Source organism: Symphalangus syndactylus, chromosome 4 (assembly GCF_028878055.3).
Source record: "Symphalangus syndactylus isolate Jambi chromosome 4, NHGRI_mSymSyn1-v2.1_pri, whole genome shotgun sequence".
In the NCBI taxonomy this organism is placed as follows: Eukaryota; Metazoa; Chordata; class Mammalia; order Primates; family Hylobatidae; genus Symphalangus; species Symphalangus syndactylus.
This window is the reverse complement of record NC_072426.2, coordinates 82,977,255-83,005,202: the sequence shown is the minus strand read 5'-3', so window position 1 is coordinate 83,005,202 and position 27,948 is coordinate 82,977,255. Positions and strand designations below refer to the sequence as shown.

The window sequence follows — 27,948 nt, the reverse complement described above, 5'->3', positions numbered from 1 at the left end:
CTATTGAATTGCTTTCTTAAAAATCAGTTGGGCATATTGTATGGGTTGATTTCTGGATTCTCTATCTTGTTCCATTGATGGTTATGTCTGGTTCTTCACTAGTACCACACAGTAGTGATTACTCTGGCTATATATTAGTTCTTAAAATTGGATGGATGGATTTCTCCCAGTTTTTTTATTCTTTTAGGATTCTTTAGGATTGTTTTAAGTATTCTAGTTCCTTTGCGTATCCATATAAATCTTAGAATAACCTGTCTATATCTAAAACAAAAACTTGCTAGAATTTTGATAGGAATTATGTTTAAGGTGTTTATCAATTTGGGGAAGAGTTGTCAGCTTTCATTATGTTGAATTTTTTATTCCAGGAACAGTGTGTCTTTTTATATGTTGAGATCATTTTTGATCAATTTTTTTTTTGCAGCGTCAGCAATCAGATTCATGTTTTGCTTGATATGCACCTAAATACTTCAGTTTTTTTAGAGTGGCTCTATAATAGTAATTGTGAGTTCTTTTGTTCATTGCTATATGTGTGTGTGTTATATATGTGTGTGTATATATATATATATATAGCAATGTAGTTAATTTTCGTATGTCTATTTTGTATCCTCTGATTTGCTGGACTCATTCTAGGACTTTGTTGTTGCTATTTATGGTTGATACCTTAGGATTTTCTACATAAGCATTCATGTCATTTGCAGATAGAGATTTTTATGTCTTTCATTCTGATATATATGCCTTTTATTCGTTTATTTTCCTAATTGTGGTGGCTAGAACTTTTGGCACTATGATGAATCAGAATAGTAGAAAACATTCAAGAAACTGGGAATAGAGGGAAACTACCCAACGTAATAAAGGCCATATATGAAAAGTCTGCAGCTGACTTTATAGTCATTGGCGAAAGTCTGAACATTTTTCCTCTAAGATCAGGATCAAGATAAGGTTGCCTGGCTTTGCCACTGCTGTACAACACATTACTGGAAATCCTAGCTGAGCAATTAGGCAAGAAAAAGAGGTAAAAAGCATCAAAATTGGAAAGAAGTAAAATTATCTCTCTTTACATATGACACAATTTTTTATATAGAAAACCCTAAAGAATCCATGCCAAACAAAAAACCAGACTAAATGAATTCAGCAAAGTTTCAAGTTATAAAATCAACAGACACACACAAATCAGCTGTGTTTTTATATACTAATAATGAACAATCTAAAAAGGATATTTTTTAATTATTTATTTATTTATTTTTTATTTTTTATTTTTTTTTTATTTTTTGAGACAGAGTCTTTCTCTGTCCCCCAGGCTGGAGTGCAGTGGCGTGATCTCGGCTCACTGCAAGCTCTGCCTGCCGGGTGCACGCCATTCTCCTGCCTCAGTCTCCCGAGTAGCTGGGACTACAGGCGCCTGCCAACACGCCCGGCTAATTTTTTGTATTTTTAGTAGAGACGGGGTTTCACCATGTTAGCCAGGATGGTCTCGATCTCCTGACCTCGTGATCCGCCCACCTCGGCCTCCCAAAGTGCTGGGATTACAGGCTTGAGCCACCGCGCCCGGTCCTAAAAAGGATATTGAGAAAACAGGCCTATTTACAGTGGCATCAAAAATGCATAAAATACTTAGGAATAAACTTAACCAAAGTGATAAAGACTTATACACAGAAAACTACAATATATTGATGAAAGAAATTAAAGAAGACATAAAATAAATGGGAAGACATCCTGTGTTTATTGGGAAACTCAATATTGTTAAGATGACAGTACCGCCCAAATCAATCTGTGTATTCAGTATAATCCTTATCAAAATCTCAGTGACTTTTGTTTTACAGAAATAGATAAATCTGTCCTGTAATTTATATGGAATCACAAGGGATCCTGAATAGCCAGAACAATTTGAACAAAAAGAACAAAGTGATGGTTTGATGCTTCCTGACTTCAAAACTTATTACAAAGCTACAGTAAACAAGTCAGTGTGGTACTGGCATAAGATAGACATAGAAACCAATGGAATAGAGCAGAGAGCCCCAGAAATAAAGCCTCACATATTTGGCCAAATGATTTCCCACAATGGCACCAAGACTAGTCAATGAGGAAAGGACAGTCTTTTCAACAAATGATATTGGTGGGGGATGGCAGGGGTCTGGATATTAAGATGCAAAAGAATACAGTTGGACCCTTACTTTACACCATATAGAAAGGTTAACTCAAAATGGATCTAAGACTTAAAACTATAAAATTCTTAAAAGAAAGCCTAGGGAAAGAAGCTTCTTGACATTGGATTTGACAAAAATTTCTTGGATATGACACCAAAAGCAAAGGCAACAGAAGTAAAAATAGAGAAATTAGATTACATCAAAATTTAAAACTTCTGGGCATCAAAGGATACAGTGGACAGGGTAGAAAGGCCACTTAGGGAATGGGAGATATTTACAAATCATACATCTGATAAAGGGATAATATCTAGAATATATAAAGAACTCCTACATCTCAACAGCAACAAATAATCTGATTCTAAAATGCTTGAATAGACACTTTCCAAAGAGGATGTACAAATGGCTGGTAGGCATATGAAAAGATGGTCAACATCACTGATAATTAGGGAAATGCAAATCAAAACCACAGTGAGATATCACTTTACAACCATCAAGGATGGCTGTTATATATCTATTAAAAACCTGTTGATGAGAATCTGATTGTGCACTGCTAATAGGAATGTAAAATAGTGCAACCACAATGGAAAACAGTATAGGAGTTCCTCAAAAAGTAAAAGATAATTATTACTGTATGACCCAGCAATTCCACTTCTGGGTATATACCCCAAAGAATTGAAAGCCAGGTCTCAAAGAGATATTTGTATACCTGTGTTCATAGCAACATTATTTACAGTGCCAAAGGGTGGAAGCAATACAAGAGTCCATCAAAGGGTGAATGAATAAATAAAATATGGTACATTTATTGCATATAGTTTCATATTTGTTTTAAAAAGAAAAGGATTCTGGCCGGGCACAGTGGCTCATGCCTGTTATTCTAGCACTTTGGGAGGCCAAGGAGGGAGGATCACCTGAGGTCAGGAGTTTGAGGCCAGTCTGGCCAACATGGTGAAATGCCATCTCTACTAAAAATACAAAAATTAGCCGGATGTGGTGGTGCATGTCTGTAATCCCAGCTACTCGGGAGGCTGAGTCGGGAGAATTGCTTGAACCCAGGAGGCAGTGGTTGCAGTGAGCTGAGATCATGCCACTGCACTCCAGCCTGGGTGACAGAGCGAGACTTCTCAAAAAAAAAAAAAAAAAGGCTTCTGACACATGCTACAACATGGAGGAATCTTGAGGACATTATGCCAAGTGAAATGAGCTAATAACAAAAAGAAACATACTGTTATGATTCCACTTGTATAAAGTATCTAGAGTAGTCAGAATCATAGAAACAGGAAGTAAAAATTTTTAAAAATATTTTGGGGGTAGGAAGATATAGGGAATTGTTTAATGAGTATAGAGTTTCAGTTTTTGCAAGATGAAAAAGTTCTGTAGATTGTGCAACAATGTGAATATACTTAATACTGAACTGTACACTTAAAATGGTAAAGATGGTGAATTTTATATTATGCATACTTTATATGATGGTGTGTTTACATTATGTGTATTTTGCCACAATTAAAATTTTAAAAAGAAATAGCGAAAGCAGATACAATTGCTGTTATAATTTAGGGAGTAAGCATTCAGTCTTTCACCATTAAGTATAATGTTACCCGTAGTTTTTTAGTAGATGTTTGTATTAGTCTGTTCAGGCTGCCATAACAAAATCCACAGACTGGGTGGCTCAAGTAACAGAAATTTAATTTCTCACATTTTTGGAGACAAGAAGTCCAAAATCACGTTGCCAGAAAATTTGGTTTCTGGTAGGCCTTTCTTTCTGACTTACATATGACTGCGTTTTCTCTGTACCTTTCTTTAATCTTGTCATTTACAGCTATAAATATCCCCCTAAGCACTATTTTAGTTGCATTGTGTAAGTGTGGTATTTTGTGACTTCATTTTTATGAATCTCAAATAAATTTTTTAGTGTTTTTTTTTTTTTGGTGAGTTCTTTTTTGATCTACTGGTTATTTCAGATTTTGTTGTTTAATTTCCACATTTGTGAATTGGGTGGTTTCTCTCTGCTGTTGATAAACAATAACATTTAACTCTAAAGTTTAACTCTGTTGTAGCCAGAATCATACTGTATATGATTTGAGTCCTTTTACATTTACTGATGTTTGTTTTGTGGACTACTCTATAGTCTGTTGTGGAGACTGTTCCATGTGCACTTGAGAAGAATGTATATTCTGTTGTTGTTGAGTTTTGTATTCTGTGGATGTCTGTTAGGTCAAGTTGGTTTAGTGCTGTTCAAGTCTTTTACATAGCTCTGCTGTTCATTGTTGAAAGCAGGATTTTGAAGTCTGCAAGTATTATCTGTTTTTCAGTCAGCTCTGTCAGTTCTTGCTTTATGTATTGTGGTTTTCATATTAGATGCTTATATATTTATAATTATTATACCTTCATGATGGTTGACCTTATAGTAAAAGTCCCTCTTTAGCTCTAGTAAAATTTTCCTAAGTCTTTTTTATCTGATATTAATATAATGACTCCCCCTTTTTATGGTGGTTGTTTTTGTGCTATGTACCTTTTTGCTTCTTTTACTGTAAGCCTGTTTATAATTTTGAGTCTAATTGTATCTCCCGAACTTAGAATACAACTGGATTTTGTGTTTTTGTACATCCTGACAACACTTCCTGTTGATTTGTTAATCCATTTGCAGTTCATGCTATTATTGATATGGTTTGCTTTGTCATTTTACTTTTTGTTTTCTATGTGTCTTGCCATTTTTGTTCCTGTGTTCTTCCTTTATTGCTTTCTTTTGCATTATTTTGTATTGTAATATTTTTTAATTCCTTAAATGATTTTTAAAAAATTATTTCTAATGCTATTTAAAAAATTATTTTCTTAATGGTTGAGGGTTTACTATATATATATATTTTTTCTAACAGAATCTTCTTCAGATTCATATTGATTTAATTCCTGTAAGACATAGAATGATTCCTCCTATGTACCTCTATTTCTTTACTAATAATTGTTTACACATATCTATTTATGTTACAAACCCAACAATACATTGTAGCAGTCATTAGTTTATTTAACTGTCTTTTAAAGACATAAAGGACAGGAGAGCATTATATGTTTATACAGTTTGTTGTTTTAAACTTAGCACTCATTATCTTCATTTGTTTCAGTGTAGAGTTTCCATGTGATGTTATTTCCTTATGCCACCTTTCATAGTAGAAGTCCCTCTTTATCTCTGGTAGAATTTTCTGAATTCTGTTTTGTTTGATATTAGTATAATGATGACAACTTTGTACCCACTTATCTCGTATTGCTATTAAATACATTACATTTCTTTATGTTATAGGTTTAACAATACAATTATATACATGGTTTTTATATAATTCCTTTTTAAATTATTTAAGAAAGGAAAATATATATGCAAAATATATATGCATTTATATTGTCTTATAGTTACACAGTTAACTTTTGACTACATGCTTTCAACTCAAAGAACTTCCTTTAGTATTTCTTTTCAGGTGCATCCACTTGCAATGAATTCTCTGAGTTTCTGTTTATCTATGAATGTATTTTTCATCTTCATTTTTGAAGATAGTTTTGCTGAATATAATTATCTTGGTTCACATTTTTCTGTCTTTGAGCTCTTTATGTCCTTCCACTGCCTCTGGCCTCCCTGGTTTCTGAGGATAAGTCAGCTGTTAATCTTTTTGTGGTTCCCATGTACCATGGAGAATATGATGAGTCATTTATTTCCTGCTGCTTTTAGTTTTTCTTTTCCTTTCTCTTTTCTTTTCTCTCTTCTTTTTTCTCTTTTCTCTTTTTTTCCTTTCCTTTCTCCCCTCCCCACCTTCCTGCCTGCCTGCCTCCCCTCCCCTCCCTTCCTAACAAATTAAGAGATAAGAAAGCTTGTGATAATGTTTGTGTAGATGGGAGTGTCTTTTCTTCTTCATGGCCATAAAACTCCTCCTAGACAGGGGAATTATGGTAGGTTTACTCTCGATCTCCTTCCTGGGAGTAAACCGTTGAAGAGGGAATTTATGGCAGCCTCCTTTGTCACAGTTTCTGCTTTTAATCATATAAGGGAAGTATGGAGAAGGCTTCTTCCTGCATTCATTGAATATCAGATGTCTTCAGCTTAAAATCATGATTATGTCAACTGAGTTTTGAATGGGTCCTCACAAAAGCAACAGATCAGAAGAGATTTAATACATAAACAGATGCAGGAATCTGGCTGTCTTCTATTAAACAATGAGATTTACAAAAATGTACAGGAGTACCATTCTGCTCACTAATTTTTTTTTTTTTGAGAAAATAGTTAAACTTCATTGAAATGTTATTTATATTAACTGGGTTTATTACTAATGCTAAATGAATTAAGAGATACAGTTTTTACACTGTCATTTTTAACGTCTAATACTGCAAATATCCATAGATAAAACTCTACATAATCCAAAGGTTTTGGGAGTCCTTAATCTTTTTCTTTTCTTTTTTTTTTTTGAGATGGAGTTTTGCCCTTGTTGCCCAGGTTGGAGTTCAATCACGTGATCTCGGCTCACTGCAACCTCCACCTTTCGGGTTCAAGCAATTCTCCTGCCTCAGCCTCCCAAGTAGATGGCATTACAGGCATGCGCCACCATGCCCAGCTAATTTTTGTATTTCTAGTAGAGATGGGGTTTCACCATGTTGGCCAGGCTGGTCTCAAACTCCTGACCTCAGGTGATCCTCCCACCTCGGCCTCCCAAGTGCTGGGATTACAGGTGTGAGTCACCACGCCTGGCCCTTAATCATTTTTTACAGGATAAAGGGGTCCTGAGACCAAAAAGTTTCAGACTTCTAGTAACTATCTTCTTCATAGTCCCAAAGTGAACTGCTTTACTTCGTGGTATTATGTCTATATTCCAGGCTGGATGAGGGAGGAGGAATTCCAGAAAAATGGGCAATGGCAGTATCAGGAAATCAAAATGTTTTCCCAGGAAATCTTTAGTTAATTTCTTTCAAAATAACTTTTTATATATTTAATATTTTTCCTTAACTGCAAAGTAGTGTGGAAAAGTGAGAACTTTTAGCTGGGTTTGTTGCTGCTCAGGACAAAGTCAGGGTTCTTTTGGTGGCGACAAAGGGAGATAGGTATTGAGTATGTAGTTAGCGGTGTTCATTGCCCACATATTTTGTTTGTTTTTTTAAGGACCAGTCCTGGTCAGAGTTTCAGGAAAACCCCACATGATGAAGTCCTATTGTTTGACTCTTTCATACAGAATCCCAAAAACGTGCTTAGGCATCTCACCTCGTTGTCTTCTTGATAATTATTGGTTTCTCCTTTGCAGGGTGTGTTTGGTCTATGTGAGTTTTATGCCTTGGCTCTACCCACAAGTACGTTCTGTTGGGAGCCACATGTGGACTTGCAAAAAAACATCACTGACAGCACTGATTAAATTGTAAAATGTGCCTTATTCTTCAGCAGAGCTTCTCTTTATCTTTGTGATCTGGTAGCTTCTTACATTAAGAAAACTTTGTTTTCTCACACCCTCAGACTCAGTCTTTCCCAATCTGTACCACTGTGTTTCCTGATTGATTTATTTATATTAACTCAATTGTGGGCTCACAGCCATCTTTTACATAGGAATTTACTTTTAAAATGGTCATGATTTGCTTTTTAAAACATGAGTCATAAATTGGGTGCAGTAGTATGCCTGTAGTCTCAGCTACTTGGGAGGTTGAGGTGGGAGGATCACTTGAGCCCAGGAATTAGAGACTGTAGTATGACATGATGGTACTGGTGAATAGCTACTGTCCTCCAGCCTGGACAACATGGCAAAACCCTGTCTTAAAAACAAACAAAACTCATAGCCTTTATTGATTTTTCTGGTTCAAGATTTGGAATGAAAATTTGCACCTCAAACTGTGGTCTGGGGACAGCAGCATGGGAGTCACCTGGGAGCTTTTTGGAAATGCAGATATCTCAGTCCCCCCTAGATCTAACAAACCACAATCAACATTTTAGCAAGATCCCTAAATGACTAGGTGTCCAGAGTTGGAGAAGCACCGGCTGAAGGAGAAAACAAATGAAATCTAGAGGGCATGAGGCTGTGTTCTGAGGAGCTCTCATGTTGAATGTAGATGAAAACAGCCCACCAGAGAGATGTGGAGATGAAAGCCAGGGAAGTGTGTGGCATCTCCTAGTACCTTCTCTGAGGAAGGAAGGAAGATGCAGCGAGGCTTCCATCTCTCCTGGGGTCACAAGATGGTGGTATCCAGTAAGCAGTGACTGAATGTGTTAAAGAGCTGTAAATAATTTGCCAAGGTTTTTATTACTTGGGCATTGAAGCTTAGTTTAGGCTTGAACTGGAACTTTTTTCTCCTTGGTATGTCTAATTCCACTTCTTTACATTGATGCTTGGCAAACTTTACTTCTCATTCAGAACCAAGATACCATTCTGACTATAGGGCAGAGTGGTGTCACACTTCCACCTTGATATACTTTATGTATGTGCTGCTTTTATGTCATTCTTAAGCTCTTCCTTAGTTTGGACATTTCTCACCAAAACACTTTTTCAGAGGAGTTCAGTGGTAATACACATTGAGTGTCCCTAATCCAAAAACTTGAAATCCAGCATGCTTCAAAATCTGAAACTTTGGAATGCCAGCGTGACACTCAAAGTAAGTGCCCATTGTCACCTTTCAGATTTTGAATTCTCAGATTTGGGATGCTCCACCAGTAAGTATAATGCAAATATTCCAAAGTCCAAAAAACTCAGAAATATGGAACACTTCTGGTCCCAAGCATTTCAAATAAGGGATTCTCAATATTATCATTGGCACATGGTTAGGAGTGAGATTTTGGTCCATATTCTGTGCCTGACACAGTTGTTTGCACATAGTAGTTGCATAGTAAATAAGTGTGGAAAGAGTGACTGATTTGAATGAGTTTTGGGATTTGCTTTCTGGAAAATATCTCTGATGTTGTCCTGAACTATGTATTTTAAGTCCAAATAAATGGACATCTAAAGAGCAGTGTTTAGGCTTCACGCAGTGGCTCACGCCTGTAATCCCAGCACTTTGGGAGGCCGAGGCAGGCGGATCACGAGGTCAGGAGATCAAGACCATCCTGGCTAACATGGTGAAACCCCGTCTCTACTAAAAATACAAAAACTTAGCCGGGCATGATGGTGGGCGCCTGTAGTCCCAGCTACTTGGGAGGCTGAGGCAGGAGAGTGGCGTGAACCTAGGAGGCGGAGCGTGCAGTGAGCCGAGATTGTGCCACTGCACTCCTGCCTGGGCGACAGAGCGAGACTATGTATCAAAAAAAAAAAAAAAAGAAAGAAAGAAAAAAAAAGCTGTGTTTATTGGGGGAAAATGAAAGATGGTCTGGTCTGCTGGAACTGAACTGTTAAGATCCTACCAAGTAGTGGAGAAGCAACCCTAAATATTGACAGGTTTCAGGCTTTAAAACGCCTGTGTTTTCTAGGGCTTGTTATTTGTTTGGTTTTACCAATGTAAAATATGAATTGTTCTAACAAGAAAACAAAATAAAAGCTTGCATTATCAAATTTCTTTCTTTCTTTTTTTTTTTATTATACTTTAGGGTTTTAGGGTACATGTGCACAATGTGCGGGTTTGTTACATATGTATCCATGTGCCATGTTGATTTCCTGCACCCATTAACTCGTCATTTAGCATTAGGTGTATCTCCTAATGCTGTTCCTCCCCCCTCTCCCCACCCCACAACAGTTCCCGGAGTGTGATGATCCCCTTCCTGTGTCCATGAGTTCTCATTGTTCAATTCCCACCTATGAGTGAGAACATGTGGTGTTTGGTTTTTTGACCTAGCGATAGTTTACTGAGAATGATGTTTTCCAGTTTCATCCATGTCCCTACAAAGGACACGAACTTATCATTTTTTATGGCTGCATAGTATTCCATGGTGTATATGTGCCACATTTTCTTAATCCAGTCTATCGTTGTTGGACATTTGGGTTGGTTCCAACTCTTTGCTATTGTGAATAGTGCTGCAATAAACATACGTGTGCATGTGTCTTTATAGTAGCATGATTTATGGTCCTTTGGGTATATACCCAGTAATGAGATGGCTGGGTCAAATGGTATTTCTAGTTCGAGATCCCTGAGGAATCGCCACACTGACTTCCACAATGGTTGAACCAGTTTACAGTCCCACCAACAGTGTAAAAGTGTTCCTATTTCTCCACATCCTCTCCAGCACCTGTTGTTTCCTGATTTTTTAATGATGGCCATTCTAACTGGTGTGAGATGGTATCTCACCGTGGTTTTGATTTGCATTTCTCTGATGGCCAGTGATGATGAGCATTTCTTCATGTGTTTTTGGGCTGCATAAATGTCTTCTTTTGAGAAGTGTCTGTTCATGTCCTCTGCCCACCTTTTGATGGGGTTGTTTGTTTTTTTTCTTGTAAATTTGTTTGAGTTCATTGTAGATTCTGGATATTAGCCCCTTGTCAGATGAGTAGGTTGCAAAAATTTTCTCCCACTCTATAGGTTGCCTGTTCACTCTGATGATAGTTTCCCTTGCTGTGCAGAAGCTCTTTAGTTTAATGAGATCCCATTTGTCAATTTTGGCTTTTGTTGCCATTGCTTTTGGTGTTTTAGACATGAAGTCCTTGCCCACGCCTATGTCCTGAATGGTATTGCCTAGGTTTTCTTGTAGGATTTTAATGGTTTTAGGTCTAACATATAAGTCTTTAATCCATCTTGAATTAATTTTTGTATAAGGTGTAAGGAAGGGATCCAGTTTCAGCTTTCTACATATGGCTAGCCAGTTTTCCCAGCACCATTTATTAAATAGGGAATCCCTTCCCCATTTCTTGTTTTTGTCAGGTTTGTCAAAGATCAGATAGTTGTAGCTATGTGGCATCATTTCTGAGGGCTCTGTTCTGTTCCATTGATCTATGTCTCTGTTGTGGTACCAGTACCATGCTGTTTTGGTTACTGTAGCCTTGTAGTATAGTTTAAAGTCAGGTAGCGTGATGCCTCCAGCTTTGTTCTTTTGGCTTAGGATTGACTTGGCGATGCGGGCTCTTTTTTGGTTCCATATGAACTTTAAAGTAGTTTTTTCCAATTCTGTGAAGAAAGTCATTGGTAGCTTGATGGGGATGGCATTGAATCTATAAATTACCTTGGGCAGTATGGCCATTTTCACGATATTGATTCTTCCAAGCCATGAGCATGGAATGTTCTTCCATTTGTTTGTATCCTCTTTTATTTCATTGAGCAGTGGTTTGTAGTTCTCCTTGAAGAGGTCCTTCACATCCCTTGTAAGTTGGATTCCTAGGTATTTTATTCTCTTTGAAGCAATTGTGAATGGGAGTTCACTCATGATTTGGCTCTCTGTTTGTCTGTGATTGGTGTACAAGAATGCTTGTGATTTTTGTACATTAATTTTGTATCCTGAGACTTTGCTGAAGTTGCTAATCAGCTTAAGGAGATTTTGGGCTGAGACAATGGGGTTTTCTAGATATACAATCATGTCATCTGCAAACAGGGACAATTTGACTTCCTCTTTTCCTAATTGAATACCCTTTATTTCCTTCTCCTGCCTGATTGCTCTGGCCAGAACTTCCAGCACTATGTTGAATAGGAGCGGTGAGAGAGGGCATCCCTGTCTTGTGCCAGTTTTCAGAGGGAATGCTTCCAGTTTTTGCCCATTCAGTATGATATTGGCTGTGGGTTTGTTGTAGATAGCTCTTATTATTTTGAGATACGTCCCATCAATACCTAATTTATTGAGAGTTTTTAGCATGAAGGGTTGTTGAATTTTGTCAAAGGTCTTTTCTGCATCTATTGAGATAATCATGTGGTTTTTGTCTTTGGTTCTGTTTATATGCTGGATTACATTTATTGATTTGCGTATGTTGAACCAGCCTTGCATCCCAGGGATGAAGCCCACTTGATCATGGTGGATAAGCTTTTTGATGTGCTGCTGGATTTGGTTTGCCAGTATTTTATTGAGGATTTTTGCATCAATGTTCATCAAGGATATTGGTCTGAAATTCTCTTTTTTGGTTAAGTCTCTGCCAGGTTTTGGTATCGGGACAATGCTGGCTTCGTAAAATGTGTTAGGGAGGATTCCCTCTTTTTCTATCGATTGGAATAGTTTCAGAAGGAATGGTACCAGTTCCTCCTTGTACCTCTGGTAGAATTCAGCTGTGAATCCATCAGGTCCTGGACTCTTTTTGGTTGGTAAGCTATTGATTATTGCCACAATTTCAGAACCTGTTATTGGTCTATTCAGAGATTCAACTTCTTCCTGGTTTAGTCTTGGGAGGGTGTATTTGTCGAGGAATTTATCCATTTCTTCTAGATTTTCTAGTTTATTTGCATAGAGGTGTTTGTAGCATTCTCTGATGGTAGATTGTATTTCTGTGGGATCGGTGGTGATATCCCCTTTTTCGTTTTTTATTGCATCTATTTGATTCTTCTCTCTTTTCTTCTTTATTAGTCTTGCTAGCGGTCCATCAATTTTGTTGATCTTTTCAAAAAACCAGCTCCTGGATTCATTAATTTTTTGAAGGGTTTTTTGTGTCTCTATTTCCTTCAGTTCTGCTCTGATTTTAGTTATTTCTAGCCTTCTGCTAGCTTTTGAATGTGTTTGCTCTTGCTTTTCTAGTTCTTTTAATTGTGATGTTAGGGTGTCCATTTTGGATCTTTCCTGCTTTCTCTTGTGGGCATTTAGTGCTATAAATTTCCCTCTACACACTGCTTTGAACGTGTCCCAGAGATTCTGGTATGTTGTGTCTTTGTTCTCGTTGGTTTCAAAGAACATCTTTATTTCTGCCTTCATTTCATTATGTACCCAATAGTCATTCAGGAGCAGGTTGTTCAGTTTCCATGTAGTTGAGCGGTTTTGACTGAGTTTCTTAATCCTGAGTTCTAGTTTGATTGCACTGTGGTCTGAGAGACAGTTTGTTATAATCTCTGTTCTTTTACATTTGCTGAGAAGAGCTTTACTTCCAACTATGTGGTCAATTTTGGAATAGGTGTGGTGTGGTGCTGAAAAAAATGTATATTCTGTTGATTTGGGGTGGAGAGTTCTGTAGATGTCTATTAGGTCCACTTTATGTAGAGCTGAGTTCAATTCCTGGATATCCTTGTTAACTTTCTGTCTCGTTGATCTGTCTAATGCTGACAGTGGGGTGTTAAAATCTCCCATTATTATTGTGTGGGAGTTTAAGTCCCTTTGTAGGTCACTGAGGACTTGCTTTATGAATCTGGGTGCTCCTGTGTTGGGTGCATATATATTTAGGATAGTTAGCTCTTCTTGTTGAATTGATCCCTTTACCATTATGTAATGGCCTTCTTTGTCTCTTTTGATCTTTGTTGGTTTAAAGTCTATTTTATCAGAGACTAGGATTGCAACCCCTGCCTTTTTTTGTTTTCCAGTTGCTTGATAGATCTTCCTCCATCCCTTTATTTTGAGTCTATGTGTGTCTCTGCACGTGAGATGGGTTTCCTGAATACAGCACACTGATGGGTCCTGACTCCTTATCCAGTTTGCCAGTCTGTGTCTTTTGATTGGAGCATTTAGCCCATTTACATTTAACGTGAATATTGTTATGTGTGAATCTGATCCTGTCATTATGATGTTAGTTGGTTATTTTGCTCGTTAGTTGCTATAGTTTCTTCCTAGCCTCGATGGTCTTTACAATTTGGCATGTTTTTGCAGTGGCTGGTACCGGTTGTTCCTTTCCATGTTTAGTGCTTCCTTCAGGAGCTCTTTTAGGGCAGGCCTGGTGGTGACAAAATCACTCAGCGTTTGCTTGTCTGTAAAGTATTTTATTTCTCCTTCACTTATGAAGCTTAGTTTGGCGGGATAGGAAATTCTGGGTTGAAAATTCTTTTCTTTAAGAATGTTGAATATCGGCCCCCACTCTCTTCTGGCTTGTAGAGTTTCTGCTGAGAGATCAGCTGTTAGTCTGATGGGCTTCCCTTTGTGGGTAACCCGACCTTTCTCTCTGGCTGCCCTTAACATTTTTTCCTTCATTTCAACTTTGGTGAACCTGACAATTATGTGTCTTGGAGTTGCCCTTCTCGAGGAGTATCTTTGTGGCGTTCTCTGTATTTCCTGAATCTGAATGCTGGCCTGCCTTGCTAGATTGTGGAAGTTCTCCTGGATAATATCTTGCAGAGTGTTTTCCAACTTGGTTCCATTCTCCCCATCATTTTCAGGTACACCAATCAGACGTAGGTTTGGTCTTTTCACATAGTCCCAAATTTCTTGGAGGCTTTGTTCATTTCTTTTTATTCTTTTTTCTCTAAACTTCCCTTCTCTCTTCATTTCATTCATTTCATCTTCTATCAGCGATACCCTTTCTTCCAGTTGATCGCATCTGCTACTGAGGCTTCTGCATTCTTCGCGTAGTTCTCGAAACTTGGCTTTCAGCTCCATCAGCTCCTTTAAGCCCTTCTCTCCATTGGTTATTCTAGTTATCCATTCTTCTAATTTTTTTTCAAAGTTTTTAACTTCTTTGCTATTGTTTTGAATTTCCTCTCGTAGCTCAGAGTAGTTTGATCGTCTGAAGCCTTCTTCTCTCAACTCATCAAAGTCATCCTCCATCCAGCTTTGTTCCGTTGCTGGTGAGGAACTGCGTTCCTTTGGAGGAGGAGAGGTGCTCTGTTTTTTAGAGTTTCCAGTGTTTTTGCTCTGTTTTTTCCCCATCTTTGTGGTTTTGTCTACTTTTTGTCTTCGATGATGGTGATGTACAGACGGGTTTTTGGTGTGGATGTCCTTTCTGTTTGTTAATTTTCCTTCTACCAGACAAGACCCTCAGCTGCAGGTCTGTTGGAGTTTACTAGAGGTCCACTCCAGACCCTGTTTGGCTGGGTGTCAGCACCGGTGGCTGCAGAACAGCGGATTTTCGTGAGACCACAAATTCAGCTGTCTGATAGTTCCTCTGAAAGTTTTGTCTCAGAGGAGTACCCGGTTGAATGAGGTGTCAGTCTGTCCCTACTGGGGGGGTGCCTCCCAGTTAGGCTGCTCAGGGGTGAGGGACCCACTTTAGGAGGCAGTCTGTCCGTTCTCAGATCTCCAGCTGCGTGCTGGGAGAACCACTACTCTCTTCAAAGCTGTCAGTCAGACAGGGACATTTAAGGCTGTGGAGGTTCTTGCTGAGTTTTTGGTTGTCTGTGCCCTGCCCCCAGAGGTGGAGCCTACAGAGGCAGGCAGGCCTCCTTGAGCTGTGGTGGGCTCCACCCAGTTCGAGCTTCCTGGCTGCTTTGTTTACCTAAGCAAGCCTGGGCAATGGCGGGCGCCCCTCCCCCAGCCTCGCTGCCGCCTTGCAGCTTGATCTCAGACTGCTGTGCTAGCAATCAGCAAGACTCCGTGGGCATAGGACCCTCCAAGCCAGGTGCGGGACACAATCTCCTAGTGTGCCGTTTTCCAGGCCCGTTGGAAAAGCGCAGTATTAGGATGGGACTGACCCGATATTCCAGGTGCCGTCTGTTTCCCCTTTCTTTGACTAGGAAAGGGAACTCCCTGACCCCTTGCGCTTCCTGAGTGAGGCAATGCCTCGCCCTGCTTCGGCTCGCGCACAGTGCACTTCACCGACTGTCCTGCACCCACTGTTAGGCACTCCCTAGTGAGATGAAACCGGTACCTCAAGCAGAAATGCAGAAATCACCCGTCTTCTGTGTCGCTGGGGCTGGGAGCTGGAGACCGGAACTGTTCCTATTTGGCCATCTTGGCTCCACCCCGATTCTGCTATCAAATTTATTTCTTAAAGAGTAAGGAACAGCTTTAGCTCTCAATCTGGGTTTATAATGTTAGCTTAGCAGGTAGTTCTCCCTCACCCCAATATCCATTCTCTGTTGAATAATTAATGTCAAAAAGGTCTGAGGATATGATTTATTGGCTTCTCTTAGTACTTGTGAACTTCTCTGTTGATTTCCAGATGGTGTCAAACCAGCCATTCCTTGTGAGGTAGTAAGTAGTGTAGCAGTGGTTATAATTGGCCTTCTGTACAGATAATCCAAGGCCTATGGTATCTTTGTTTTAACTTAGTAGGCTACACTAAAATTTAATAGTAAGTCACCAGTAGCTTGGCCTTAAAATTGGGACTCACAGCAGTGCCCTGTGTTTACTTATAAGTACATTCTTGACTAATGAATGAAACTCAGATTACTTGTTCTCTGGACAGAGGGCTTTCATTCCCAGTGAATGAATGTGTGAATAACATGATTGAATTAAATTGCTAGTTAAACTTGGTTTTTTTTTTTGTTTTTTTTTTTTGAGACAGAGTCTTGCTCTGTTGCCCAGGCTGGAAGGCAGTGCAGTGGCGTGATCTCAGCTCACTGCAACCTCCGCCTGCCAGTTTCAAGTGATTCTCCTTCCCTCAGCCTCCTGAGTAGCTGGGATTATAGGCACATGCCACCATGCCCGGCTAATTTTTGTATTTTTAGTAGAGATGGGGTTTCACCATGTTGGTCAGGCAGGTCTCGAACTACTGACCTCAGGCAATCTGCGTGCCTCGGCCTCCCAAAGTGAAACTTGATCTTTTAGAAACATTCTTTGATAACATTCTCCCAACACTTTGAGCATACTTTATAATTTACTAATTGACTGCCTTAAGATGAGGAAACAGGTGAGGTATGGTGGCTCATGCCGATAATTCCAGTCCTTTGAGAAGCTCAGATGGGAGAATTACTTGAGGCCAGGAGCTGAGCCTGGGCAGCATAGCGAGACCCTGTCTCTACAAAAAATACTTAGTCAGACATGGTGGCACATGCCTGTAGTCCTAGCTACTCGGGAGGCTGAGGCGGGAGGATCACTTGAGCCCAGGAGGTTGAGGCTTCAGTGAACCATGATTGTGATTGTGCCACTGCACTCTAGCCTGGGCGACAGTGATCCCTGTCTCCACAAAAAGTATTTAGTCAGACATGTTGGCACATCCCTATAGTCCCAGTTCCTCAGAAGGCTGAGGCAGGAGGATCACTTGAGCCCAAGAGGTCAAGGCTGCTGTGAACCATGATCATGCCACTGCACTCCCAGCCTAGGTGACAGAGCAAGGAAATACAACTAAGATCTTCTGTTCCTTAGGCAATAGTTTTTGTTACTCATTTGGGTTTAGAGCAAGAATGAGTAGATTCAGGAAAATGACTTTATTTTTAAAAATCAGATTTATGTTTAGAATGTTCACTTTTTTTTTTTTAAGAAAGTCATAGGATGAAAGATGATTGTAGTTGTTTGATGGTTGCCATAACAAGTGCCATACGTAAGGTGGCTTAAACAGCAGAAATTTATTTTCTCATAGTCTGGAGGCTGGAAGTCCAAGATCAAGGTGGCAGCAGGGCTGGTTTCTCCTTGGCTTGTAGATGGCCATCTTCTCCCTCTGTGTTCACATTGTCTTTTATCTGTGTGTGTCTGTGTCATAATCTCCTCTTATTACAAGGATACCAGTCCTATTGGGTTAGAGTCCACTAGGATTAGAGTCACCTCCTGAGTAGCCGGAACTACTATTGACCTCATGTAAACTTAATTACATCTTTAAAGGCCCTATTCCAAATAGTTATATTTGGATATATATATATATCCAAATAGTTATATAATAGAACAAGGAGTTTAGGACATCAACATCTAAATTTTCACAGAAGGGAGGGGACTACACAGTTTAACCCATGATAGTTGTGTATCAGGGAGGTCAACCTAAAAGCAAAAAGGCCAGGTGGGACGTTATTCTTCAAGAATTCTAGCTGAGAAATGAATCTAAACTAAAGCATTGACAATAAAAATGAAAATGACTGAGAGGAGGAAGAATTTGATACAACACTATGTGACTGAATGTGGAGGGGCATGAGAGGAAGGAGGCTAGCGTGGCTCCCAGATTTCTCTGCTCCAGGAGGAGCAACTGAGTTGAAGGAGATGTGAGCTGTGTGATATCCCTATTGAGTATTCAGCACTTTGTTAGCCAGACACCCCAGGGCTGGTCAGCTGTCCTACTTTCTTCGCTCTTTCACAGTGACTCCTCATAATGTGGACTGTGTCACATACAACTGAGCATGCAGCCTCTCCACTTGAAATGTGTCTTAAGACACTTATCACCATCTGAACTTCCACGTGAAATGTGACTTAAGAGACTTATTGCCATCTTATTTTGATAGTGAATTCTAAACTCATTTTTTCCTGATAATAAAAAATTAAATCTTTTAAATAAAATGTTAAATCCTTTAGGACAGGAACTACTGTTTATTCATTTTGCCCAAATGTGCAATGTTTACTGCCTGGCTGCATACATCTAATATATAGTAGGTTGTGCTTTGCAAATTCTAGTTCAGGGAATGATTTGTCAGTAGGGTTGTTATGATCAATTACTTATTCTTTGCATATTTTAATCAAAGATTCATAATTAAAACCTGTTTGATTTTCTTGCAGAATGAGAAGACTTTGGGACATTCCATGAGTCATTCAAGCAACATTTCTAAGGTAGAGTGCCACTGAAAAACGTTATTTATTACCTTGAGGCTTTTGTGTTCTTATGCCTTATGTGTGTTTATACTCTTTTTTTTTTTTGAAAAGACTAATATTAGAGTTCTTGATACATTTCTGTAATCTGTTCTGGGACCACAAGAGTTATGCGGCAGTTATGTTTTTCTGGTAAGGCAATTTTGAGTGTGTGTTGGGGGAAGTGACTTCTGGGAGAAAATTCCATTTTTTCCAGAAAACCATATACTTTAAGGCAGAAGAAATCTCAGGCACAGGAGAGTCTATTGCCACAATTAGGAATATATTTGACTGAAAGTAACAAAAAGCTAACTATGGTGACTTACATAATCATGGATTTATATGGTTCATTTGACAAGGTGTGTGGAGGTAGGTGATCCGGGGCAGAGTTGCTCACAGACTGTAGTGCACTCGCTTCTGTGGCTGTTCGGGGTGCCACTGTGTAACCCACATGGACCTAGGGGGACTGAACAAGGGGTGAACGTGGGAATAAAAGACAAGAGACAAAAGAGTATATTTGGAAGAAGGGGGCACCTTGGCTCTAGTGGACAAGGGCCCTGAGCTTTACACAGCCCTCTGTATTTATTAGGCAAAAGAGATAGTGAGAAGGGGGATGGAAGAAGGGGTCAGCTGCTCAGTCTAGAGTAGACTTGCAAGACTGCATTCCTCGAACAAAAGGCTCTAGATGTTGCAGTAGAGAACCTTGGCGCCAGGGAGTGATTGCCTCCAGCAAACCTTCTGTTGGCAGGAGCAGTCGGCTGGAGCAGTCGTGAGTTTGCTCATATCCTGCATTCATGATAAGTGGTTTGCTGTTTGATCATATAGTCTCCAGTGGAATGCTGAGTTGGTCACGTCCCATGGGCCTTCGGCTACCTGCAATAGATGTTGCCAGGGACCCAGGCTCTTTCCTCTCTGTGCTACCTCCTACTTGACACATGGTCTCACGATGAGAGCTGGACCTTCAGGCGTTGTGGTTGTGGCCTTGGCAGGAATTAGAGGAATGATCAAGGATTGACAGGTCTGTTAGCTGAGAGTCACCATTTTCAGCAGGAAGGCAAAAGTTGCCCCACAAGTCCCACCTGGCCGCCTGAAATCTGCTTACATCTCCCTGGCCAGAACTGGATCACAGGCCACCTCTAGCTGGAAGGCAGCTAGGGAAAGGAGGGCTTGGGAAGTGAATCAGCCATCCAACAGCATCTCCTCACCTTTGGTGTGGTCACTTTAGCCCACTAGGAGCACACTGGCTGCTAGGGTATGGCCTAGGAACCAGCAGAGTGTATCTGATGCAGTCAGCTTGTTCCCAGGCAGTGCTCCTCTCTCAGCCCAGACATTGACTCTGGCCAACCCCTTCGCCATACAGTTATGGCCATGAAAGTTCTTTGCAAGGGTGGACCTTTTCCCCATGTTTTTGGCATATGGCCAAACACAACACAGATGCAGCTGGGAGGATTTGAACAAGTGACAAAACCAGTCTGCTGTCTCAGGCCTCCTAGATACTCTGAAATGAACAGTTACATTATATGCCATTTTAATGTACTGACTACACAATATGTTTTCATTCAGGTCACCTTATTTTTTAAAACTAAAAGTAAACTCTGGCAAACCTTCTTAAGACATTCGTCTGTTCTTAGGCATACTTGTAATCTAATTATATTATTCTTCTGCTTAATTTTGCATTAAAAATAGGAATGCCTTTCACAAAATATTTTTTCCCATCCAACCTCCATTTCTTTTCTTTTGCTGTCCCTTTGGCCAGGAATGCTGCAGTGCTAGAACTATGCAGTGGTAAACCATTGCTGCCCATTTTTGCACCTTTCAAAGGGAGCTAATCAGTGTCTAAGCACAGAGAAAAGTGAGAAGGTGCAGCTGCAGATGGCCTATTTGCTTAAGTTGAATTAAATGTGTTAAAAAACGCTCAGTAGCACATGTATGTTGCCTTGCCCTAGTAGCCAAGGGCAGTTCTGAAGGAGGACATCCTATGCCTTAAATATGTACCTGTTCATTCATGGATTTCAGTCACATTTTATTTAAAGGAAACTTCTTCCTATAGTTAAAAAAAAACTGTTTGCAAACCACCATCTTAAAAAGTCTAGAGGAAAGGCTATTGTCTTGGCTTGGGTTGTGGGTATTTTGAGCTTTGTAAGGGTTTTGGAGTTAACGTGGATGATGGTTTACTAGCCATGTGATTTTGAAAAAGGACATCTCTCTGAGCTTTAATTTAGTTATCAGTAAAAGTAGGGTAAGCCAGGCACGGTGGCTCATACCTGTAATCCCAACAATTTGGGAGGCTGAGGCAGGCAGATCACCTGAGGTCAGGAGTTTGAGATCAGCCTGGCCAACATGATGAAACCCCATCTCTACTAAAAATCCAAATAAATAGCCAGGCGTGGTGCACACCTGCAGTCCCAGCTGCTTGGGAGGCTGAGGCAGGAGAATCGCTTGAACCTGGGAGGCGGAGGTTGCAGTGAGCTGAGATCACACCATTGCAGTCCAGCTTAGGCAACAAGAGCAAAACTCCGTCTCAAAAAAAAAAAAAAAAAAAAAAAAGGGTAATAATACAACCTTCAGGGTTGTTCCGAGTCTTGGGATTAACGTTTGCATGGAACCATGGGGCAGCTCACCCATTACACTGAGCCAACAAACCTGACTCTTGTCAAACTTCGTTGAATCCTGGTGATCTTAGGTTGATTGGGCCAGGACAGTTCATTTAATGGTAGCTTTATTATTTATTGCTGAACAATGGAGAACCATACATTATTTTTTCCTTCTTGCATCCTTTTTTTTTAGACAGAGTCTTGCTCTGTAGCCCAGGCTGGAGTGCCGTGGCGCAATCTTGGCTCACTGCAACCTCTGCCTCCTGGATTTAAGCAATTCTCCTGCCTCAGCCTCCTGAGTAGCTGGGATTACAGGTGCGTGCCACCACGCCCAGCTGATTTTTGTATTTTTAGTAGAGACAGGGTTTCACTATGTTGATCAGGCTGGCCTCAAACTCCTGACCTCCTGATCCACCCGCCTTGGCCTCCCAAAGTGCTGGGATTACAGGCGTGAGCCACCGTGCCCGGCCCCTTCTTGAATACATTTTTACTGTGTGCTGTTTGTGACTGGACACTTACTGTGTCCAGTGAGTTCTGGGATGCTTACTATGGTCATTGGAGAGTATCTGAGTGGAGTGAGCCTTTAGAACATTTGATTACTTACAGAACTTCCTGGTTAACCTGTCAACATGAAATTCTGTTGCAAAGTGTACCCTTTTGTAATGAAGATAGTTAGCATGCTGTATAAGGTGGTTAGACATGAACTAGTTCAGTGGGACCAAGGAAGGGAGGGCAGGCCCCTGTGGAAGATAACTGTTTTTGAGAAGGCAGTTTTTTTATTGGAGTATTTATTAAATGAACCTGCTGTTTGAAGCCAGTTTTAGGCCGTGACATGTAAAATCGTATCTTCAGTATAGCAGACATACTCTTGAGATTAAAGGAGGCCACAATGTGGACATACTATATGCTACCTGAAATCCCCGTTGTCTCTGTCAGGAGACTTTTTCTGCTGATTCTTAGACCCCAGCTGGGGTCAGCACATTAGCCAGTCACTGCAGTCTGCTTTATGCTTCTTCAGTTCACCTCTTGCTGGCATAAATTTAGAGGTTGAAAAGAGGTAGAAATAAACCTTTAATCATGCCTCCTAGTATTCCATCTAGATTTTGTTACAAAGTGTCTCAGCGTGTATTGGAAGCATATTGACTTTAAAAACCAGGCTCCATTTTCAAAGAAGGAAGCAGGTAGGTTGGATGGGATGTTTATGAGGCTGCTAGGTCTGTGGTAGCTCGCCTGTCTTTAAAATGGGCAGCTGGATTTGATCCCCTTAAGGAGTTAATAGAAGAAGCATATTGGGATATTTAAGCAATTACAATGGCAAAGTCTTCACCCAATACTTATTTTGTATTGATAGTACAATGTTAATGGATATCATTTGTTGAGCCTCTGTTACCAAGGGATTTCATGAAATTTGTTACCTCCAATTAACGTCCTAAGGGATCCAAAGTCACCTTTTCCTTTTATTTTTCAAGATCACACTTATCACTGCCTGGGTTTTCATGAATTTTTTTCCGTTGCATCTTCACCCCACATGTAACCTCCATGAGTGTAGAGCCATGCTTTGTTTACCCCTAAATCTGCAGAGCCAGTGATGGGATGGAGCCCTGGAGGTTGTCAGTACATGTTGAGTGAATGTTTGCATGCTGTTCTGCTAGACACTTGATACCCAGCCCATTGTTCATCCCTCTTCATTATCCCAGCCACTTCCCAGGCCCAGACCTCCTAAACTCCTGCAGTAGCTTCTCAAGAATCTATCCCAAACCATCTAGCACCCAGCAGCCAGTAAGTAGAATCCTAATGCTTCTCTTTTCAATTCTTCAGTGTTTCTGTTTACACTACCTTGAGCTGTCACATCTAAGGTGACCTGGGCCTGGCCACTTGGAACCTGATCCTGTGCAATATCCCCTTGGTCATGATGATCTGGGTATGGTGACTACCTTGACGATTTTCAAACAAGCCAAATTCCTGCCTGCGCACCTTTGCAAATGCTGTTCTGTCCGAGAGGCCTCTCCCAATCTTATCCCTTTTTTGCACGAATGGCTAAAATTCCTAACTCATTTCTCCTTCGGTTCTTAGCTTCTTTAGAGGCACTTACCCTTGACACCTTCCCCTTAATCTAAATTTTATCACCCATTTGAGTTTTGTTATTCTTTTTCTTCATAGCACCTATCACAGTTTGTAATGATAGCAGTGTGTAGAAAATCTTATATTTTTAGAAGCAGCAGAATGTCCCCCCCGGGAAAAAAATCTGTTTAATTGACTGGGTGCTTGGAGAAGTTTGAGGCAGTTTGAGTCCCACAGGTGACATGCTTTATACAAAGACGGGCACTGGAATGCAGCCCCCATGAAACCCCCATGCATCTTGCCCAGACCTTCACCTCACTGCAGGGTCCTTGGCCATGTGGGCCCACTGAGCCATCCTGGAGGATGTTCCCCAGATCCCCCACCCACACTCAGTCCTCACCCTATGTACTTCCCTTGCTGCTGTTTGCTTAATCATTTTCTAAAGAACAAACTCAAAGTTTTATATCATTGTGTAGTATCTGAAATCACATTTGATTGGTTTTCTTTTTTTAGTTTATTTGTACATATTGGGTACCTCTGATATTTTGTTACATGCATAGACTTATGTAATGATCAAGTCAGGATATTTGGGGTGTCCCTCACTGTGAATATTTATCATGTCTATGTGTCGGAAACATTTTAAACCTCTCTTCTAGTTATTTTGAAGTACATAATATATTGTTAACTGTAGTCACCCTACTCTGTTGTTATTGAACATTAGAACTTACTGTGACTATCTAACTATTTTTGTACCCATTAACCAATCTCTCTTTATCCCCCACTCCTGCCTCCATGCACACCCTTCCCAGCCTCTGGTACCTATAATTCTACTTTCTACCTCCATGAGATCAAATTTTTTTAGCTCCCACATGTGAGCGAGAACATGTAATATTTGTCTTTCTGTGTCTGGCTTATTTCACTTAACATAATGACCTCCATCCATGTTGCTGCAGATGACATGATTTCATTCTTTTTGTATGGCTGAATAGTATTTCATTGTGTATATATGTCACAAATTCTTTACCTGTTTGTCCATTGATGTGGACACTTAGGCTGATTCCATACCTTTTGCGAACAATGCTACAATAAACATGGGAGTACAGATATCTCTTTGATAATACTAATTTAATTTCCTCTGGGGAAATACTCTGTAGTGAGGTTGCTGGATTATATAGTAGTTCTATTTTTAGCTTTCTGAGGAATTCACATACTATTTTTCATACTGGTTGTACTAATTTGCATTCCCACCAACAATACATAAGAGTTCCCTTTTCTCTGCATCCTCACCAACATCTGTTATTCCCTGATGATTAGGGATGCTGAACAGTTTTTCATGCAGCTGTTGGTCATTTATATGTCTTTTTTTGAGAAATGTCTAGTCATGTCCTTTGCCCACTTTTTAATGGGATTGTTTGTGTTTTTAATGTTGTTTGAGTTTCTTACATATTCTGTATGTTAGTTCCTTGTTCGATGGGTAGTTTTCATATATTTTCTCCCATTCAACAGGTTGTGTCTTCACTGTATTGATTGTTTCCTATGCTGTGCAGAAGCTTTTCAGTTTAATATAGTCCCTTTTGTCGGTTTTTGGTTTTGTTGCCTATGCTTTTGAGGTCTTAGCCATAAAATCATTGCCTAGACCAATGTCTTGAAGTGTAATCCCTGTGTTTTCTTCTAATAGTTATATAGTTTCAGGTCTTATGTTTGAGTGTTTAGTCCATCTTGAGTTGATTTTTGTATGCGATGAGAGAGAGGGCTTCAGTTTCATTCATCTGCGTATGGATCTCTAATTTTCCCAGCACCATTTATTGAGAGAGTGTCCTTTCCCTAATGCATGTTTTTGGTACCTTTGTTGAAAATCAGTTCGCAGTAAATACGTGAATTTATTTCTGTGTTGTTGATTTTGTTCTGTTGTTCAGTGTATCTGGGTTTGTTTTGTTGTTGTTGTTTGTTTGTTTTTTGAGATAGAGTCTTGCTCTGTTGCCCAGGCTGGAGTGCAGTGGCACTATCTAGGCTCACTGCAACCTCTGCCTCCTGGGTTCAAGCAATTGTCACTGCCTCAGCCCCCTCATTAGCTGGGATTACAGGTGCATACCACCAAGCCTGGCTAATTTTTATATTTTTAGTAGTGATGGGGTTTCACCAAGTTGGCCAGGCTGGTCTTGAACTCCTGATGTCAGGTGATCCACCTGCCTTGGCCTCCCAAAGTGCTGGGATTACAGGTGTGAGCCACCACTCCTGGCCTGTATCTGTTTTTATAACAACACCATGCTTATTTTGGTTTCTGTAGCCTTGTGTAATATCCTTTGAAGTCAGGCAGTGTGATCCCTTCAGCTTTGTTTGTTTTTATTAGGATTATTTGGGCTATTTGTGCTCTTTTTTGGTTCCATATGGTTTTAGAATTGTTTTTTCTGTTTCTGTGTAAAATGACATTGACATTTTGATAGTGATTGCATTGAATCTGTAGATTGCTTTGGGTAGTATGGTCATTTTAATGACATTAATTCATTTGATCTGTGGACATGGGATGTCTTTCAATTTGTTCGTGTCCTCTTCAGCTTCTTTCATCAGTGTTTTGTAGTTTTCCTTGCAACGTCTTTCACCTCTTTGATTAAATTTATTTCTAGGTATTTTATTTTGTATAGCTATTTTAAATGGGATTGCCTTTTTGATTTCTTTCTCCACTAATTCATTAGGTATATAGAAACACTATCGATTTTTGTACGTTTATTTTTGTATCCTATAACTTTGCCGAATTTATCAGATCTAAGTTTTCTAATGGAGCCTTTAGGTTTTTCTAGGTATAAAATCATATCGTCTGCAAAAAGGACAAATTAACTTACTTTTTTTCCAATTTGAATGCCTTTTATTTCTTTCTCTTGCCTGATTGCTCTGACTAGGACTTCCAGTACTGTGTTGAACAGGAGTGGTGAAAGTGGGTGTATTAGTCTGTTTTCACGCTGCTGATAAACACATACCTGAGACTGGGTACTTTTTAAAGAAAAAGAGGTTTAATGAACTCACAGTTCCATGTGACTGGGGAGGCCTCACAATCATGGCAGAAGGCGAAAGTCATGTCTTAACATGGCAGCAGACAAGGGAGAAATGAGAACCAAGCGAAAGAGGTTTCCCCTTATAAAACCATCAGATCTCATGAGACTTACTCACTACCACAAGAACAGTATGGGGGAAACCGCCCCTATGATTCAGTTATCCCCCACTGGGTCCCTCCCACGACACATGGGAATTATGGGAGCTACAATTCAAAATGAGATTTGGTGGGGACATAGCCAAACCATATCATTCTGCCCTTGGCCCCTCCCAAATCTCATGTCCTCACATTTCAAAACCAACCATGCCTTCCCAATAGTCCCCCAAAGTCTTAACTCATTTCAGCATTAACTCAAAAGTCCACAGTCCAAAGTCTCATCTCAGACAAGGCAACTGCCTTCCACCTGTGAGCCTGTAAAATCAAAACCAAGTTAGTTACTTTGTAGATACAATGGGGGCACAGGCACTGGATAAATACACTCATTCCAAATGGGAGAAACTGGCCAAAACGAAGGGGCTAAAGGCCCCATGTAAGTCCACAATCCAATGGGGCAGTCCATTCTTAAAGCTCCATAGTGATCTTTGACTCCATGTCTCACATCCAGGTCATGCTAATGCAAGAGGTGGGCTCCCACGGCCTTTGGCAGCTCCGCCCCTATAGCTTTGCAGGGTATAGCCCCCCTCCTGGCTGCTTTCAGGAGCTGGCATTAAGTGTCTGTAGCTTTTCCAGGCGCACGGTGCAAGCTGTTAGTAGATATACCATTCTGGAGTTGGGAGGATGGTGGCCCTCTTCTCACAGCTCCACTAGGCAGTGCCCCAGTGGGGACTCTGTGTGGGGGCTTGCAACCCACATTTTCCTTTCACACTGCCCTAGCAGAGGTTCTCCATGAGGGCCCCATCCTTGCAGCATACCAGTGCCTGAACATCCAGGCATTTCTATACATTCTCTGAAATCTAGGCAGAGGTTCCCAAATCTCAATTCTTGACATTTGTGTACCCGCAGGCTCAACACCACATGGAAGCTGCCAAGGCTTGGGGCTTGCACCCTCTGAAGCCATGACCTGAACTATACCCTGGCTGCTTGTAGCCTTTGGTTAGAGTGGCTGGGATGCAGGGCACGGAGTCTCTAGGCTGCACACAGCAAGGGGGCCCTGGGCCCGGCCCTTGAAACCGTTTTTTTTTCCTCCTAGGCCTCTGGGCCTGTGATGGGAGGGGCTGCTGCAAAGATCTCTGACATGCCCTTGAGACATTTTCCCCCTTGAGTTGGTGATTAACATTTGGCTCTTTGTTACTTATGCAAATTTCCGCACCCAGCTTGAATTTCTCCTCAGAAAATGGGTTTTTCTTTTCTATGGCATCAGGAGGCCACAAATTTTCTGCTTTTATTTTCTCTTTCTCTGAGAATGCTTTTAAAACTTTTAAAAACTGAATGTTTTTAACAGCACCCAAGTCACTTCCTGAATGCTTTGGTGCTTAGAAATTTTTTCCGCCAGATACCCTAAATCATCTCCCTCAAGTTCAAAGTTCCACACATCAGGGGCAAAATGCTGCCAGTCTCTTTGCTAAAACATAGCAAGAGTCACCTTTACTCCAGTTCGCAACAAGTTTCTCATCTCCATCTGAGACCACCTCAGCCTGGATTTCATTGTCCATATCATGATCAGCATTTTGGTCAAAGCCATTCAACAAGTGT

The 27,948-nt window shown here is 40.4% G+C and overlaps 1 protein-coding gene across 10 annotated transcripts in view; it reads left to right on the top strand.

The window, feature by feature from the left end:
• MARCHF8 (membrane associated ring-CH-type finger 8) overlaps positions 1-27,948 on the top strand; it is a 157,138-nt gene that overhangs the window by 103,514 nt on the left and 25,676 nt on the right. For all 10 annotated transcript variants that reach the window (XM_055275294.1, XM_055275300.2, XM_055275296.1 and 7 more), the window contains one exon: positions 18,484-18,534. In XM_055275294.1, the coding sequence (XP_055131269.1) occupies positions 18,484-18,534 (51 nt within the window). The remainder of the gene's footprint in view (positions 1-18,483; positions 18,535-27,948) is intronic.